This window comes from Emys orbicularis, chromosome 6 (assembly GCF_028017835.1).
Source record: "Emys orbicularis isolate rEmyOrb1 chromosome 6, rEmyOrb1.hap1, whole genome shotgun sequence".
NCBI lineage: Eukaryota > Metazoa > Chordata > Testudines > Emydidae > Emys > Emys orbicularis.
This window is the reverse complement of record NC_088688.1, coordinates 90,282,428-90,300,150: the sequence shown is the minus strand read 5'-3', so window position 1 is coordinate 90,300,150 and position 17,723 is coordinate 90,282,428. Positions and strand designations below refer to the sequence as shown.

The 17,723-nt window shown below is 36.9% G+C and overlaps 1 protein-coding gene across 1 annotated transcript in view; it reads left to right on the top strand.

Moving 5' to 3' along the window:
- NAA35 (N-alpha-acetyltransferase 35, NatC auxiliary subunit) overlaps positions 1-12,095 on the top strand; it is a 38,476-nt gene extending 26,381 nt beyond the window's left edge. The window contains exons 16-22 of the mRNA XM_065406203.1: positions 583-761; positions 5,911-6,047; positions 7,509-7,576; positions 8,459-8,599; positions 9,668-9,790; positions 10,367-10,447; positions 11,761-12,095. Coding sequence (XP_065262275.1) covers positions 583-761; positions 5,911-6,047; positions 7,509-7,576; positions 8,459-8,599; positions 9,668-9,790; positions 10,367-10,447; positions 11,761-11,820 — 789 coding nt within the window. The 3' untranslated portion in view covers positions 11,821-12,095. The remainder of the gene's footprint in view (positions 1-582; positions 762-5,910; positions 6,048-7,508; positions 7,577-8,458; positions 8,600-9,667; positions 9,791-10,366; positions 10,448-11,760) is intronic.
- The last annotated feature ends 5,628 nt before the right edge of the window (positions 12,096-17,723 follow it).

Below are 17,723 nucleotides of genomic sequence, written 5' to 3'. Positions count from 1 at the left end.
AACTCTTCAGACATTTAGCCCAAAATAAAAACAATAGAAGATTCTTTATTTTTGTATTATTTTACATGCTATTTCTCATCTGGAGTCATATTCTAGTGATTTCTTTACAACTTGGTGCTGTGGAAGTTCCCAAAAATATTGTCAATTACCTCTATGATATTGTAACCATAGCAAGCTGTTGCTCCTGGTCTCACAGCTGCACATAGTATGTGGCTACAATACTCATGCTGGTTTGCCAAATGTTAGTTAATTTGACTATTCAATAATTAAAACTGTCAATAAAATTAAATCCTTTGTCAGTAAATAGGGCAGTGTAGTATAGAAAAATGTTTTTTTTTTTCTTCTACCCCAGACAGTGAGTAAATTACATAACCCAGAGTTATGTGCTTTTTGAAGTCATGTTCTGTGAAAACTGATTTCCCTTGTTAATATGTAATATGGATTTATTGACCATATTTTCATTTAGAATTTTGTGAGGGTTTTAATTGTGGCAAAACCATGAATATTGTTTCTCAGTATGTTCTCACTTTCCTGTAGCTGTGCTATTTTTACTGAACAGTTTGCTGTGTCTTTTTCTGGTAGGCAGAGAAAGTAGATGCAGCACTTCACAGCATGCTGCTGAAACAGGAACCCCAAAGGCAACATCTGGCTTGTTTGGGGACCTGGGTCCTCTACCATAATCTCCGCATCATGATACAGTATCTTCTGAGTGGCTTTGAATTGGAACTTTACAGTATGCATGAGTATTATTACATATATTGGTAAGAGTACACATTATTGAAAGCTTTGGGGGACGTGGTGGGGGGAATGTTCCCACAAAGCCAGCCTGTAAATGTATAGAACAGTGTTAGACCAATGTTTAAACTAGGATTTAGAACAATTCTCTCATCCCAGACTGACTGCACAAAATATTTAGTCTCACTGCATCATAAAAATTAGAGATGGGGAGGGGGGGAAACTATTGGGCCATCTCGTCCCTTCTCCCATGTTTGTTCTCTACAGTGTATTCACTAATGCACTGTCCAGATCACTGCTTGGCTACTTATTTAGCTTGTTCTAATAGACCATCTTTAGTGAAAGTGGTTTAGTCACATGAGAAGCAATGCTGACTGTGGCAGCCAGCATAGATTTAAAAGGAAAAAACACTACCTGCTTCTGGTTTATATTCTCTTCCCTTCCAACAATGCTAATCTCATTAGATATTTTTAACATTTAGACACATTGAGTTGGGAGATCATTTTAAAGTGTGCTGTCTGAAAAGCGACTATTTTAAAAACAACATCTTACTCCAAATGTATCCTCTATCTATATTCAGAGCAGTACCTTCTGTTTTTAGTGAAAAAGAGAGACAATGTGGGGTGAGGTAGTATCTTTTATTGGACAACTTATTTTAGTGAAAAAGTAAGATTGCAATGTGCAGAAACAACATACATGCTTTTCTATTATACTCCTTCCACTTTGAACTTCTTTCCGTAGGAGGAGATGGCCATAAGGAAAGAAAAATATGTTTTAAATGGCTTGTGTGTAATGGACCAATAAAGCACTCATGTCTTAAACTGACATTTTAATGCTATTTTTTTTAACTCAGTTGAAAATTAATTCTAATGTATAGTACATACTGTACTGTTTCTCGTCAAAGGACTGCATACTACTTACATCTGGTAAGGGAAAGTCAAATCCCCTACAGAGTGTTTATAAAAAGTTGGCAGTTGGTGGTTTAGGGACACTGGGAACATGGGGTTGCATCACTGACACTCTTAGCTAATAGTCATTGATGGACCTATCCTCCATGAACTTACCTAATCCTTTTTTGAACCTTTTGGCCTTCACTGCATCCCTGGCAATGAGTTTCACAGGTTGACTGTGCATTGTGTAAAGCACTTTCTTTTGTCTTCTTACTGCGTATTAAGTACATTAGGTAGCCACTACTTCTTGTGTTATGTGAAGGGGTAAATAACACTTCCCTATTCACTTTCTCCATACCATTCATGATTTTATAGACCTATCCTGTCCCTGCATCTTTTCTAAGATGACCAGTCCCAGTCTTTTTAATCTCTCCTTCTACGGAAGCTGTTCCATGCTCTTAATCATTTTCATTGCCCATCTCTGTACTTTTTCCAATTCAGATATCTTTTTTGAGATGGGGTGACCAGAACTGCATGAAGTATTCAAGCTGTGGGTGTACTATGGATTTATGTAGTGCATTATGATATTTTCTGTTTTTATTATCAATCCCTTTCCTAATGGTTCCTAACATTGTTAGCTTTTTTGACTGCCACTGCACGTTGAGCAGAAGTTTTCAGAGAACTATCTACGATGACTCCAAGGTATTTTGTGGGTGGTAAGAGCTAATTTAGATCCCATCATATTGTCTGTACAACTGGAATTATTTTCTCCAATGTGAATTACTTACCAACATTGAATTTCATCTGCCATTTTGTTGCCCAGTCATCCAGTTTAGTGAGATCCCTTTGTAACTTTTTGCAGTCAGCTTTGGACTTAGCTATCTTGAGTAATTTTGTATCATCTGCAAATTTTGCCTCTTCACTGTTCTTCTGCCCCGATTCCAGATCTTACTGAGGGTGTGAGACAATCCTTAATTTTATAATACCTGTACTACTATTGATGCCAGTCTATGAATTTGGCTACCAGAGGTAGTAAGGGCAATAAAACTGGTTCTATGTTGGCATTTCATAATTTACTTTCAAACTAAGGCATTTGAAGAAAACACTATAGTAACTAATTAATTTGTTGCTATTTGATTTTAGTAGATTTTTCTTTAAGGCCAGAAGGGACCATTAGATTATCTGACCTACTATATACCAGGCCAGTACATTTCACCGTTGCCCCTGTATTGAGCTCCACAGCTTGTGTTTGGCTAACACGTATCTTCCAAAAAGATCTCCACTCTTGACTTGAAGATAGATTTCAATAGATGGAGATTCCACCACTTCCCTTGGGAGTTTGTTCCAGTAGTTAATCACCCTTACTGTTAAAAATGTGTGCCTTATTTCTCATTTGAATTTGTTTGGCTTTAACTTGAAGCCATTGGTTCTTGTTATGCCTTTCTCTACTAGATTAAAGAGCCCTTTTAGTGCCTGGGATTTTCTCCCCATTAAGGTATTTATACATTGTGGCAGTTATGATTAGTATCCATTTGTTGCATGGTCTTTTTTCCCCACTTTTAATGACTTTGTACATCTTATCTTAGTTAAACTATAGTACTAAATACCTATTCAATTTGATCTTTAAGTGAAAACCAAAAAAATATTTTTGTTGAAGAAAATAATACTCGGTTGAAGCTTTCATCAGAATTCTGTCAGTAACACATTTCTGGACTGAACTATGAATTTTTTTGAAGACTTATGTTTATTTTTACTCTTCATGCTCTGCACTCCTAGAGTAGTTTTCCCGCCACCTTTGCTATTAGTTTGACAGAAGGCCAGAACTTTGTTCATAGGATGTAGTACCACTTTAGGAATCTCTTTCAGAATTCTGTGTGTAATGGTTGAATTACACGATTCCTTAAAGCGATACACTTCCTTAACATGATAATCCATGATTTTACTTATTACAAATTGTAATGCTTGAAATTAGGGCTGTCAAGAGATGAAAAAATTAATCGTGCAATTAATCGCGCTGTTAAAAAATAGTAGAATACCATTTATTTAAATATTTTGGATGTTTTCTACATTTTCAAATATATTGATTTCAATTACAACACAAAGTATACAGTGCTCACTTAATTTTTATAACAAATATTTGCACTGTAAAAAAACAAAAGTAGTATTTTTCAGTTCACCTAATACAAGTACTGTAGTGAAATCTCTTTATCATGAAAGTTGAACTCACAAGTGTAGAATGATGTACAAAAAATAACTACATTCAAAAATAAAACAATGGAAAACTTTAGAGCCTCCAAGTCCACTCAGTCCTATTTCTTGTTCAGCCAAAAAAGTTTGTTTACATTTGCAGGAGAGAATGCTGCCTGCTTCTTGTTTACAGTGTCATCTGAAAGTAAGAACAGGCATTCGCGTGGCACTGTTGTAGCTGGCGTCACAAGATATTTACGTGCCAGATGTGCTAAAGATTCATATGTCCCTTCATGCTTCAATCACCATTCCAGATGACACACAGCCATGCTGATGACAGGTTTTGCTCAACAATCCAAAGCAGAGTGGACTGACATGTTCATTTTCATCATCTGAGTCAGATGCCACCAGCAGAAGGTTGGTTTTCTTTTTTGATGGTTCAGGTTCTGTAGTTTCCACATCGGAGTGTTGATCTTTTAAGACCTCTGAAAGCATTCTCCTCACCTCGTCCCTCTCAGATTTTGGAAGGCACTTCAAATTCTTAAACCTGGGGTCGAGTGCTGTAGCTATCTTTAGAAATCTCACATTGGTACCTTCTTTGCATTTTGTCAAATCTGTGGTGAAGGTGTTCTTAAAATGAACAACATATGCTGGGTCATCATCCGAGACTGCTATAACATGAAATATATGAGCAGGAGACATACAATTCTTCCCCAAGGAGTTCAGTCACAAATTTAATTAACACACTTTTTTTTAACGAGCGTCGTCAGCATGGAAGCATGAAGGGGCATACGAATATTTAGCATATCTGGCGCGTAAATACCTTGCAATAATGGCTACAAAATTGCCATGCGAATGCCTGTTCTCACTTTCAGGTAACGTTGTAAATAAGAAGTGGGCAGCATTATCTCCCATAAACGTAAACAAACTTGTTTGTCTGAGTGGCCGAACAAAAAGTAGGACCGAGTGGACTTGTAAGCTCTAAAGTTTTACATTGTTTTGTTTTGGAGCGCAGTTATGTAACAAAAAAATCTATATTTATAAATTGCACTTTCATGATAAAGAGATTGCACTACAGTACTTGTATGAGGTGAATTGAAAAATAGGATCTTTTGTTATTTTTACAGTACAAATATTTGTAATCAAAAATAATATAAAGTGAGCACTGTACACTTTGTATTCTGTATTGTAATTGAAATCAATATATTTGAAAATGTAGAAAAACATCCAAAAATATTTAATACATTTCTATTAGTATTCTATTATTAAACAGTGTGATTAAAACTGCGATTAATTGCAATTTTTTAAAATCATGATTAATTTTTTTTTTAGTTAATTGCGTGAGTTAACTGCATTGAAGCATTGTCAATATTTAAAAAAAATACTAGTTTAAAAAAAATTTAAAAGGGACTCCTTTAAAATAAAAGAACATGAATACTTGTGGCACCTTAGAGACTAACAAATTTATTTGAGCATAAGCTTTTGTGGGCTACAGCCCACTTCATCAGATGCATAGAATGGAACATATAGTAAGAAATATATATACATACAAAGAACATGAAAAGGTGGAAGTAGCCATACCAATTGTAAGAGGCTAATTAATTAAGATGAGGTATTATCAGCAGGAGAAAAAAACTTTTGTAGTGATAATCAAGATGGCCCATTTTAGACAGTTGACAAGAAGGTGTGAGGATACTTAACATGGGGAAATAAATTCAATAATCTACTCTGAAACCTATCCTTTAAAATACTTAGTCTCTGTAATTTAATATGTACTGTTCCTAAACTTGGATTATTTAAGTATTAGCCTGAAGTCTTTTTAAAGATTTTTGAAATGGTTAGAAGTCATCTAACTGAATAGTTACACGATACCGTGTCTTTGATTTAAACTAGCAAAAGAACACAAGTCATTTTATACCATTACTGAGCTTATGGTGTTGAGACTTTTTTTCCCTTCAATTCGTCTAAAGGAAATATCAATTGAGTATGGCCATCTGTTTTCTTCATGAAAGAAAATGCACAATGTGTAATAACAGTACACGCACTATATATAGTTTGCTGTGTAGTATGTAATAGCTGGATACTATTTTTATTGTAGGTATCTGTCTGAGTTTCTCTATGCCTGGCTGATGTCAACACTGAGCCGTGCTGATAGCTCTCAAATGGCAGAAGAGAGAATAATGGAAGAGCAGCAGAAAGGCCGTAGTAGTAAGAAAACAAAGAAAAAGAAAAAAGGTATAATAGGTTTAGAGTGTCTCTTTTATTTCTCTCATACTGGCATTATACCTGTGTAACTTCACTGACCTCAAGTGGTATGGCTACACTGCAATGTAAGCCCAGGGTTCGTGGGACTCAAGTCAGCTGACCCATGTTAGGGAACCCTGGGCATGAGCACTTACATTGTATTTTAACCCAATGTTGGTACTTTTCTAACCCATGCTCAAACCTAGGGCTTTTGTATTCACACTGCAGTGCACATATCCCAGAGTCCCTAGCACCATCCCTTTCCCCAAATGTGGCCACTAGGACTGTGGTGCACGGTGGGAAGACTTTACTGCCTGCCCTGCTTGTTACCAGAAAACAGCTCGCTTTGCAAAAGGCCTCATTGTTTCGCTCTCCATTGCAAACCCAGGAGGCTCTCTGACAGATTGGTGATCAGAAGAGAGTGGGTTAATGCTGATCTGGTTTGCTGCTGTTCACAAAGGGGAGGTGGCTTCTGTTTTCAATAGAGTGGATTGCAGATTGGGATAGAGAGCGTTAAGGAAGTTGTCTCATGGAATTATGTGATACTTCTGGCTGACCCCGGGGGGGCAAAGCAATAGGGCTCGGACCCTCCAGCCCTGCCGGGACCTGGGACCATGGGTCCAAACCTTGGGTTAGCGCAATTGCTGGGTAGATGCAGTGGAAGTTTGTGCTTGAGCCCAGGCTCAAGCCCGTCTTATGTTACAGTGCAGACATACCCAAAGAGTTGCTCCTGATTCTTATACTTGTGAGGTTAACGTTTTGTCCTTACTGTCTTCTATTAGGGAAAAAAACAGAGTTGTTGCCTGGGGCTGCATGTGAAACTTGTTTTTGATTAATTGAATATGATTTAATCCATACACCAGCACTTCCCAACTCTTTGCAAACTGAGCCTCTCTTCAGGAAGACAAATTACCTGTCTCTCTCCTTCAACTGCACCATGTTAGCAGCACACTCTGGGAGAAATGTTTATTACTACTGTTCCACACTTCCAGGGGAGCATGCCCATGGTTTGGGAAACACTGTCCTACAAAAAGTATAGCTTTATGAAGGCAACGTTTGTCTGAGTGTGAGGTGGAGTATGTATTGTCAGATCAAATTTTTATTATATTCCTAAGAAGTTCTATCGGACTCCAGTTCCGCAAGATATGTAAGCTTGTGCTTAGCTTTGAGAATGTAAATTGTCCCATTAAAGTCAAGAGACTACTCGTGAATAAAAGTTAGGTATGTACTTAAGTACCTTGCTTAACTGTGGACCAAATGAACATGTCTGTACGTCTTAATTTAAAAAGAGAGTTTCTAATTTTTAGAGAAGGTGACAGGAAAACCATGTGATATTTGCAATTAACGATTTTAATGAACTAGTAGTTGCAAAAAAAAAAAAAAAAAAAATTTGCCTACATTTGTTCTGTATCATTATTTTGAGTGAAAAATCTTTGTATATGGAATTTACAGTTCGCCCTCTGAGCAGAGAGATCACCATGAGCCAAGCATATCAGAATATGTGTGCTGGGATGTACAAGGTAACTTATTACTGAACATATGGTCTACATAGGGTTCAATTTTGTTATATGGTGGTGTTAAGCATTAAAATTTCCCCCTCCCTCTTTCTTTTTTTTTTTTTTCTTTTTTTTTTTGTAATTTGTGTCCATTCTATTCTTGGTTCTGAGAATCAAGCCCTCATTTTTGGCATGCCAAGCCGTCCTAAAGAAATTTCCTACTCTAAATAGTGTTTTATCAGACATAGAATAATGCTATTTAAAGTCTTCTAATGGATATGAGTAAGGATGAATAGTCTGCTGAAGCCATTATCTTTAGACACTGGAACTTGTTTATAGTGCCCTCCCCTGTCACCAAACCAGGTTGGATACGTAAAACTATAAATGATACTAGCTGAAATATAATAAAACAAGCACTAAAGATACGTTAAAATGGAAGTACCATATAGTGCTAAAAGAAATGGAATGCTGATTCCCTAGCCTCCCTGTTTTCTGCCCTCTGACATGTGAGTAGAGGTGAAATATTAGCTGACCCAACAGAAGTGCTTCAGAGGTGGTTTGATATCTGAGTAGGCTCTTTCATGAATCACTCCACCCTCTCTCTCAAGATTAAAAAGAGGAGGAGTTACCTTGCTAACCATTTGCCTGACTTCTTTGATGCATTATAAAGCACAAATGAAAAGTCCATTCTCTAGGCAGACAAATAGACAAGAGTAGAATCCAGAGACAGGAGAAATACAGTTATAACCTTTTTGCATCAAATGCCTGGAAAAGTATTTCAGAATGCCTTTTTCCCCATCCTCCAGTGTGTACCATTGCTGATTCCAAGATGTGGTAGTACTTGTGTGTTGTGACAAAATGCTAAAGGTTTCACTTTGGTCTTTCTTTTTCCTTCCTTCCCCTTAGACAATGATCGCTTTTGACATGGATGGTAAAGTGAGAAAACCCAAATTTGAGCTTGATAGTGAGCAAGTTCGATATGAGCACAGGTTTGCTCCATTCAACAGTGTCATCACACCACCACCAGTGCACTATCTGCAGTTCAAGGTGAACTCTTTCCAAACAATCTTAAAACGCTTAGATTCAACTCTGCCCTTCAATATGTTTGTACATTTCTTGTAAAATCAGGCCCTGCATGTACACATACATGCCTAGTGGCTGATTTTTATAGCACATATTGATGCATCTCAATGTATTGAAGGACAGTATCATGCCTTTAAGTACTGTGTTATAAGTTAAAAGTATCTTTCATTTTTCTAAGTTATTATTTAACCAAAGTAGAGAATGACAAGAGGCTATTCACTGTATTTGCAGTAAGGAAAATGAATTGAACTTTGCTAAAATTGGACTTTTTTGCCAAGTTTTGTTGCTGTTACTCTTTGTAATGTGTGCATTTGTGTGAAAAAGATATCAAATTTGACAGACTATCAGCTAGAATAATATACATTTAGAAAAGGTAGTTGAACAGCCAAAGTATTACTACTGTTGCAGCAAGCAAGCAAGGTATGTGAAACAAATATGAAGGCAGTTTTGCATGTAAAATGAACATTGATAATGCAGATCAGACCATCCTTGCTTTCTGTGTCAACAAGGCTATATCATCTTACCTATCTTTAGAATTACGCAATTTTTTTTTTTTTTTTTAGGAAAAGTAACTTTAAAAAAAATCTTGTTCAACCTGTGCACGCAAGCCTGTGCTTAATAACCACCTAATCTTACTGCTCTTCCCCTGTCCGTCTTTCCTCCTTAGTTACTCCTCACTGTTTTGCTGCCTACTTGATGGCATCGCTGCTGCAAATAGATTGCAAGTTCTCCAGAGCAGGGATCATGTCATTTATTTGTGCTGTGAGGTGTCTTAGCACACTTTCTGGTGCTCTAAAATAATAAACTATTTAATACAGATTACAATACATGAGATTTAACTGATTAAAACAAATACTAATTTGACTTCTGCTATTTAGTGGTGTTAATATTTTAACCAGTACTCAGTTGATTTAAGGAAAGACTGGTTTTAATTAAATATTGTGATTGCTTTGATTGGGATCAGAAATCAATGTAGAAAGGTTTATGTGCTGTTGACTATTAGTTTTAATAGATATATTTTGTGATATTTAGGAAATGTCTGACCTAAATAAATACAGCCCCCCTCCACAGTCCTCTGATCTCTATATGGCAGCTAGCAAACACTTCCAACAGGCTAAAATGATACTGGAGAATATTCCGAACCCAGATCATGAGGTAAGGCTGAACTGAAATGTAGAGAAACAGAAGTAGAAGCTCTTGTTTGGAATACATTATTGGCTTTGTCATTAGTTCTAACTGAAATACATTTTAATTCATAACAAAAGTATCAGAAAATTATAATTTAGTTATTAAAGTGCTCAAGTATTTAATTTAAAATTGTCAACTTCCCACATTGAGCTGCTCGCTGTATACCATGGTGTATAAGAACAGCAGCTTGTTAGGGAAGGAATGTGTCCTGTGCAACATGAAGCACAAAGTCAACCCCTGACAAATAATACTTTGAAATCTGCAGAGGTTTGACAATCATGAGAATGAATATGAAATACCATGTTTTGTATGGTCTATTTTATATTAAAAATGCTATTGTATTAAACATAGTTAGTTGCCTTATCAAACTGGTTAAATATAATTTATATATTTGAAAATTTAGTACAAATTGCTTTGACCTCTTTTAAAATGGGATTGATATTCCAGTCAAAGTATTATATTATGGAAGCAGCTTGATTTTTTTTTCAATTATTTTTTCTTGACCATAAATTGTCACTTGAAAGTTTTACTACTTTCTGTTAGGTCAACCGAATTCTGAAAGTTGCTAAACCCAACATTGTGGTCATGAAGCTGCTGGCAGGAGGTCACAAGAAGGATTCTAAGGTAAGAAAATCACAATCAAATTGAATTTATTGTCTTTAACTACTGAATCACAGAGTCAACAGTTCCATTTCTGCCACAGATCTAATAGTTGAATGCACAGGTTCAGTTTTTAATCTGATCCAAATATGGAAAAAATTAGAATTAAAAAATAAATGTTGACCAGCTGTCACTTCAAGTTTTGAAATTTGTTATTCCCTCAAATGTTTGAACATTGGGAGGGAAATTAGCTGGGAAGCTGCATCTAGAATGTAAATAGCAACAAAGACAGGAGCTATGATGTGGAAGGTGAGGCTAATGATGGAAGCAACAGCAGATGTGTATGGATAGGGTTAGACATTAAGAGGAAGGGAGAGCAGTTGATAGCAATGGGTCCAAGGAAGTACAAGTAAGCAGTAGAAGGGTTGAGGACTGGGGAGAAGCAGCAGCAGGTTGGGGAGGGGGAACAGAAGAAATTAGCTGAGCCTGGGGCAGATAGTGGGTGAGGTAGAGAGTAGAGGAACGCATCGGTGGGGCAGGGGGAGTATCCAGAAGGTGGAAACAGAAGTAGGGGGAACACACATTTTGGGCAAGTGGGTGGGTGGACAAGAAGCAAGGTGCTGGTGGGATAGCAATTAAAAGGGTAGATCAGCATTTTTAGTTTTTAATCTTGTGTACTTGGAAAGAGAAGCAATTTCAGGAAGACAATTAAAAAAAAAAAAAAAAGTGCCTCACCTCTTCAGTACTTGTGCATGGTTCCAATACAGTATATAAGAGGACTGACTTCCCCAAGGCAAAAAGAACAGGAGTACTTGTGGCACCTTAGAGACTAACAAATTTATTTGAGCATAAGCTTTCGTGGGCCACAGCCCACATGAGGTCTTATGTCTGACTCAGTGAGATTTTAATTTTTCCATCTATCTCCTTATTTTGTATCAGTTCAGTTGTACTTTTCTTTTTTCCCCTCTCTCTGTTGGTACCAACTCTATCATAGTACAAGCTCTAACTGAGAAGGCTGATGGCTTCCCCAGATGGCAGCGTCCCTCTTTGCCCCTCACTAGTGATGACTAGTCTTTCAGAGACTATTTTCCACAACTCTGAATAGCTTTTGATGTTGTTGGGTTTTTTTAAATTGATTTTTAGCTGACAAGATTTTCTTGGTTTGTGTTCTTTTATGATATTTTAAAGCTAAAAAAAACAAAACAAGAAAAAAAAAAAACCAAGTAGGCAAAACTAGCATTTTCTTCTAAGATAAGTATGCCATGAATTCCCCTTTTGGAATAAAATCAGTAGTGATGTATGTCAGAGTAATCTTTTAATATTCTCTCTTCCTGTAGGTTCCTCCAGAATTTGACTTCTCTCCTCACAAATATTTCCCAGTTGTGAAACTTGTTTGAAAGACAAGAGATTATTATTAGGATACCTGAACTGTAATCTGTATTTCAGATACCTGCTTTGAAATGGAGTATTTTATACTGTAGCCAGAAGTTAAATGGATCTCTTGGATAAAAGTATTGTTGTATGGAATATCTTTAGTCTGACTTCCTTACATGACCTGAATGACAACTGCTGTTTTAAAGTGGTTTGTATAATGTTCTATGGGTGAAATGGTTTTTAATCAACTGCATTATTGAACAACATTGTACGTTATTTGGTTTTATTACAGATTTAATCATAAATCATTTTAATGAATTCTGACTGACAGTGGTGTTTGTAAGGATTTAATAACACTCATGGCTGAATATGATACAGTACAATAGAGCCTGTCTGATAGGCGCAGCTGAGTTAAAGTGAAATTCTGGTTTGAATAAAGACTCTCTGAAAATGACATCATAGAAGTGTACGACTAGAAGGGACCTCAAGAAGTTATCTAGTTCAGTCTCCTGCACTCAAAGTAGGACTATGTAATAACTTGACCATTCCTGACAAATGTTTGTCTAACCTGTTCTTAAAAACCTCCAAAGATGGAGATTCCACAACCTCCCTATGCAATTTATTCCAGTACTTAACCACCCTGATAAGTTTTTTCTAATATCCAAACTAAATTTCCCTTGCTGCAATTTAAGCCCATTGCTTCTTGTCCTATCATCAGAGATTAACAAGAACAATTTTTTGCCCTCCTCCTTGTAACAACCTTTTATATACTTGAAAACTGTTATGCCCCCCGTCTTCTCTTCTCCAGACTAAACCCAGTTTTTTCAATCTTTCCTCATAGATCATGTTTTCCAGACCTTTAATCATTTTTGTTGTTCTCCTTTGAACTTTCTCCAATTTGTCCAAATCTTTCCTGAAATGTGGCGCCCAGAACAGGACACAATACTACAGTTGAGGCCTTATCAGCATGGAGTAGAGTGAAAGAATTACTTCTTGTGTCTTGCTTACAGAACTCCTGCTAATACATCCCAGAATGATGGTGGCTTGTTGTTGTTGCAAGAGTGTTACACTAACTCATATTTAGCTTGTGATCCACCATAGTCCCCAGATCCCTTTCTGCAGTATTCCTTACTAGGCAGTCATTTCTCATTTTGTATGTGTGCAATTGATTGCTCCTTCCTAAGTGGAGTACTTTGCATTTGTCCTTATTGAATTTCATCCTATTTACTTCAGATCATTTTGAATTTTAATCCTATCCTCCAAAGCACTTGCAACTCCTCCCATCTTGGTATTCTCCACAAACTTTAAGTGTTCTCTCTATGCCATTATCCAAATAATTTGAAGATATTGAACAGAACTGATCCCTGAAGGACCCCACTTGATATGCCCTTCCAGGTTGTAACTGAACCACTGATAACTACCCTTCGGGAATGGTTTTCCAACTAGTTATGCACCTACCTTAGAGTAGCTCCATCTAGGTTGTATTTCCCTAGTTTGTTTATGAGACGGACATGCGACACAGTATGAAAAGCCTTCCTAAAGTCAAAGCTATACCACCTACCACTTCCTCCCTATCCACAAGGTTTGTTATCCTGTCAAAGAAAGCTATTAGGTCAGTTTGACACAATTTGTTTTTGAGAAATCCATGCAGACTATTGCTCATCACCTTATTATCTTCTAGGTGTTTGCAAATTGATTGTTTAATTATTTGCTCCATTATCTTTCCAGGTACTGAAGTTAAACTCAGAGGTCTGTAATTCCCTGGGTTGTTCTTATTCCCCTTTTTATAGATTGGCACTATATTTGTCCTCTGGAATCTTTCCTGTCTTCCATGAGTTTTTGATGATGATCACTAATGGCTCATATATCCTCAGTTAACTCTTTGAGTATTCTAGGATGTATTTCATCAGGCCCTGGTGACTTGAAGACATCTAACTTGTTTTTTCCCTATTTTAGCCACAGCTCCTACCTCATTTTTACTGGTGTTCACTATGTTAGACGTTCAGTAGTTACTAACCTGTTTGGTGAAAACTGAAACGAAACAGTTAGCACTGCTGCCTTTTCCACATTTTCTGTTATTGTCTCTCTCTGTCTCTCTCCTGCCCCCCCCCCCCCCCATTGAGTAATGGGTCTACCCTGTCCTTGGTCTTCCTCTTGCTTGTAAAGTATTTGTAGAATGTTTTCCTATTACCCTTTGTCTCTAGTTGAATCACATTTTGTGCCTTGGCCTTTCTAATTTTGTCCCTACATACTTGTATTCTTTGTTTATATTTATCCTTTGTAATTAGACCTAATTTCCACTTTTTGTAGGACTCTTTTTGAGTTTCAGATTATTGAAGATCTCTTGGTTAAGCCAGCGGGGTCACTTGCCGTATTTCCTATCTGCTGCACAGTGATAGTTTGCTGTTGTACCCTTAATGTCTCCTTGAAAAACAGCCAACTCTCTCAAACTGTTTTTCCCCTTAGACTTACTTCCCATGGGATCTTACCTACCAATTCACTGAGTTTGCTAAAGCTGCCTTCTTGAAATCATTACCTTTATTGGGCAGTTTTCCCTCCTACCATTCCTTAGAATCATGATCTGTCATTTCATGATCACTTTTGCCCAAGCTGCCTTCCACTTTCAAATTCTCAACCAGTTCCTCCCTGTTTGTCACAATCAAGTCTAGAACAGCCTCTCTCCTCGTTGCTGTTTCCAATGTATTCCAAGAACTTGTTGGATGATCTGTCCCCTGCTGTATTATTTTCCCAACAGATGTCTGGATAGTTGAAGTCCCCCAGCACCACGAAGTCCTGTGCTTGGGATGCTTTTGTTAGTTTAAAAAAAAAAAGTCTCATCCATCTCTTCTTCCTAGTTAGGTGTTCTACAATAGAATCCTACCATGACATCACTCCTGGTTTGTTTGTTTGTTACCCCTTTTACACCTACCCAGAAACTTTCAACAATTCTGTCTCTTTCCATTTCAACTTCAGTCAAAGTGTATACAGTTTTGATATATAAGGCAACACCTCCTGCCTGTCCTTCCTGAGCCAGCTGTAACCTTCTGGAATATTATCTCACCAAATCTCTGATACCAACTATGCCATAGTTGTGTTTATTTCTAGTTCTTCCTGTTTGTTCCCCATATTTCTTGCATTAATATACAGATATCTACGATACTGATCTGATATGTCTCTCCCTTGTCCCTGGGGTTCCAGGTTTTTATCTTAATTACCATCACATTTGCTCAGCTTACAAGTAAAAATGATTTTTTTCCCAGCCTTGCAAACTCAAAAGGTATTCATAGACTGATAGAGTTTAAGGCCAGGAGAGTCTGTCTGCCTGTATGAAACAAGTGTTCAATTTCTCCAGTATATTGAGCCAAATAACTTACTTATTTGAATGAAGTGTAGTTATGATGCAACTGCAAAGCTGTAGTGTAAGAGCACTATTTTTATAGGCACTTGCTGGCTATAACTACAGGCTGTTCCAGAGGCAGCTACTTTACTCTCTGATCCCATGTGATTTACATAATTTCACTTTTTTCATTTAAAAGCAAAATGGGCCCCTCTTACCTTTAGGGAGAAGCAGTGTATTCACATTTATATAAACACTTCTCAGTTAAGCCAAGATGTAACAAAAGGAAGAGGGGTGGAAATCTCATTAAGGAATTTTTTCTAGACCTAGATTGTGTAGCTGTCTGGACATGAAGATTTACAAGGGGCTAATTGCTCAAATCAACTGCACAGCAGTTGCTTTAATCAGTATTTCCACATGAGATAGTATGGTACTGCTGTAAGGTGCTTGGATACATCGATCTACCATCCAGTCTAATCGTCATTAATCTCTGACCTTCCCTCTAGGCAAGAATGAGTGTATAGTAAATTGTTTATCAGGTTTGGAACATGACCCAACTCTAACTATGTGTAAATGCTATGATAAAGTTTGTTTAATTTCTTATGGAAGGGAGTTCCAAAACCATGGACAGGGAGCTGAAAGCACCACCCTGGGAGTTGACAGTTCCATTGTTCCTGATCAGAACTGCCATAAAATCATGGTAACAAAGAGCCTGTCTTTGAGGAGTTTGGGTCTAGGCCTTTCAAGAAGCTTGAAGATCATGGCCAGAATCTTTAAATGTCTTGATACTCCAACTCTTATAAACCTATTTGGAAAGGTAGATCTGTTTGCAAAGCACTTGTCAAGTCAAAATGGTAATACAGCAAGTAAAGCAGGCACTTCATAGTCTCTCTGCAAAGTTTTGCCTACCTCATTGCCCAGATCTACCGTAGGGGAAGGGTTTTTTTGGTTACAAGAGGGTTGAAAATTCATTCAAAGCAACAGTACACAGTAGTCTTCTCTTGAGGCAAGCAGATGTTTTGTGAAAGTTAGGGAGTGGCAGAACTCCTAACCGAGTTTATGCCTCACTCTAAGCCAGTGCTAAGAATAACAGTTGGATTAAAAAGCAAGACCAGAAGGCAAGATGAGCTGGATTTTTCTTTTTGCAGGAAATTATGTAATTTTAAACTTCTGTGTTCCAAAATGGAACAAACATTTAAATTTCCCAAAAAACAAAAGTTCCAGAGCCTTCATTTTGGGTTGATTGAAATGTTTATCAAAACATTTTGTTCTGAGCTTGGCTGAGCTTTATTATAAAACACTTTTTTCTAAATTCAGTTGGACCATCACTCGAAAAACAACATTTAGCTTTCAACAAATTGACATTGATGGTAAAGCGTTCTGCTGGACAACTTCTAACCAGCTCTACAAAATGGTTTAATCAAAGTTGAAACTGAACACCCAAAATTGGCAGACTAAATATATTAGAAATCAATATTTAAGTTAACTTCTCTCCTATGTAAATTCAATAAAAAAAATACTTTAGTGTACTGACCTCTCTACTTCTCTGCATTGTGAAGAATTATTATTACTAGACTTCCAGGCAAATTGGACTGCTCACTTTCAAAGGAAATCACCTTCTACTGGAAATACACAAGCTGGTCAACAGGTAACATGTTAAGAAACTAGCAATAACTTCTGTACTGTATCACATTTATAGAATACATGAATTAGAAATTGGGTAAATGAATCAGCTCTCTCCTCCCCCTCAACCTCCCACACTAGGAGCTAACATTGTAAGCCAACCCTGTTTAAAATTAGTTAAATACACACTGAAAAAGATTTAGTTTTATTTTAAAATGTTTTTCTAAAATTGATCAGGCTTCATTGCAAAAACATTTTGAACAAGAACAAAAATCAGTTCCCCACCCTGTCAAGTTCATAACTTCATTCAGGAAACCCCAAAAGTGAGTACAAATGACTTTAGGCAATATACAAAGCTGTTTAAAACCACAGTTCTGAGTAAATCTAATTTCTCTTGCCCCACTAGAAAAAGCTTTAGTTCTAAAATTCTTTTCTATACAGTTGACATAAGCCCCTTGCCTTTTACATTTTAAAAAATTAGTTAGAATCCGAATCCTTCAAAAACCATTTAGAAAGTAAGTTATTTACAGATGATTCAATCCCCCATGTAATGCATGACCGTCATAAATTAATGTCCATCTTATTTTTTTAAGCTGTCTGATGTGTAATATTACCTAATGGCTGGAGAGTTGGGATAGATAATTTACCTTTTCACTAAAAACCAACTATGTACTGTCAAAGGCAATACATCCCAACTTTGTCCACATTTTTAGAGGTCGTGTCCTCTTGTCGCTCCCATTCCTCGTGTTTTTTCTTAAGTTTGTATAGCCTACCCCCAAACCATGAACACAATGTATTGTGAGAGGAAAAGTTTCAGAAATGTAATATTTCTATGTCTGCCTGTTACTGTATAGAGGAGAACATTGCAATGCATTTCTTAGGACAACTTAAAGTTACATTATTCAGAAACTCTCAACTCTTGTAAGTGTATCTTGTCTATATACATTCATTCATGTATAACAAAGG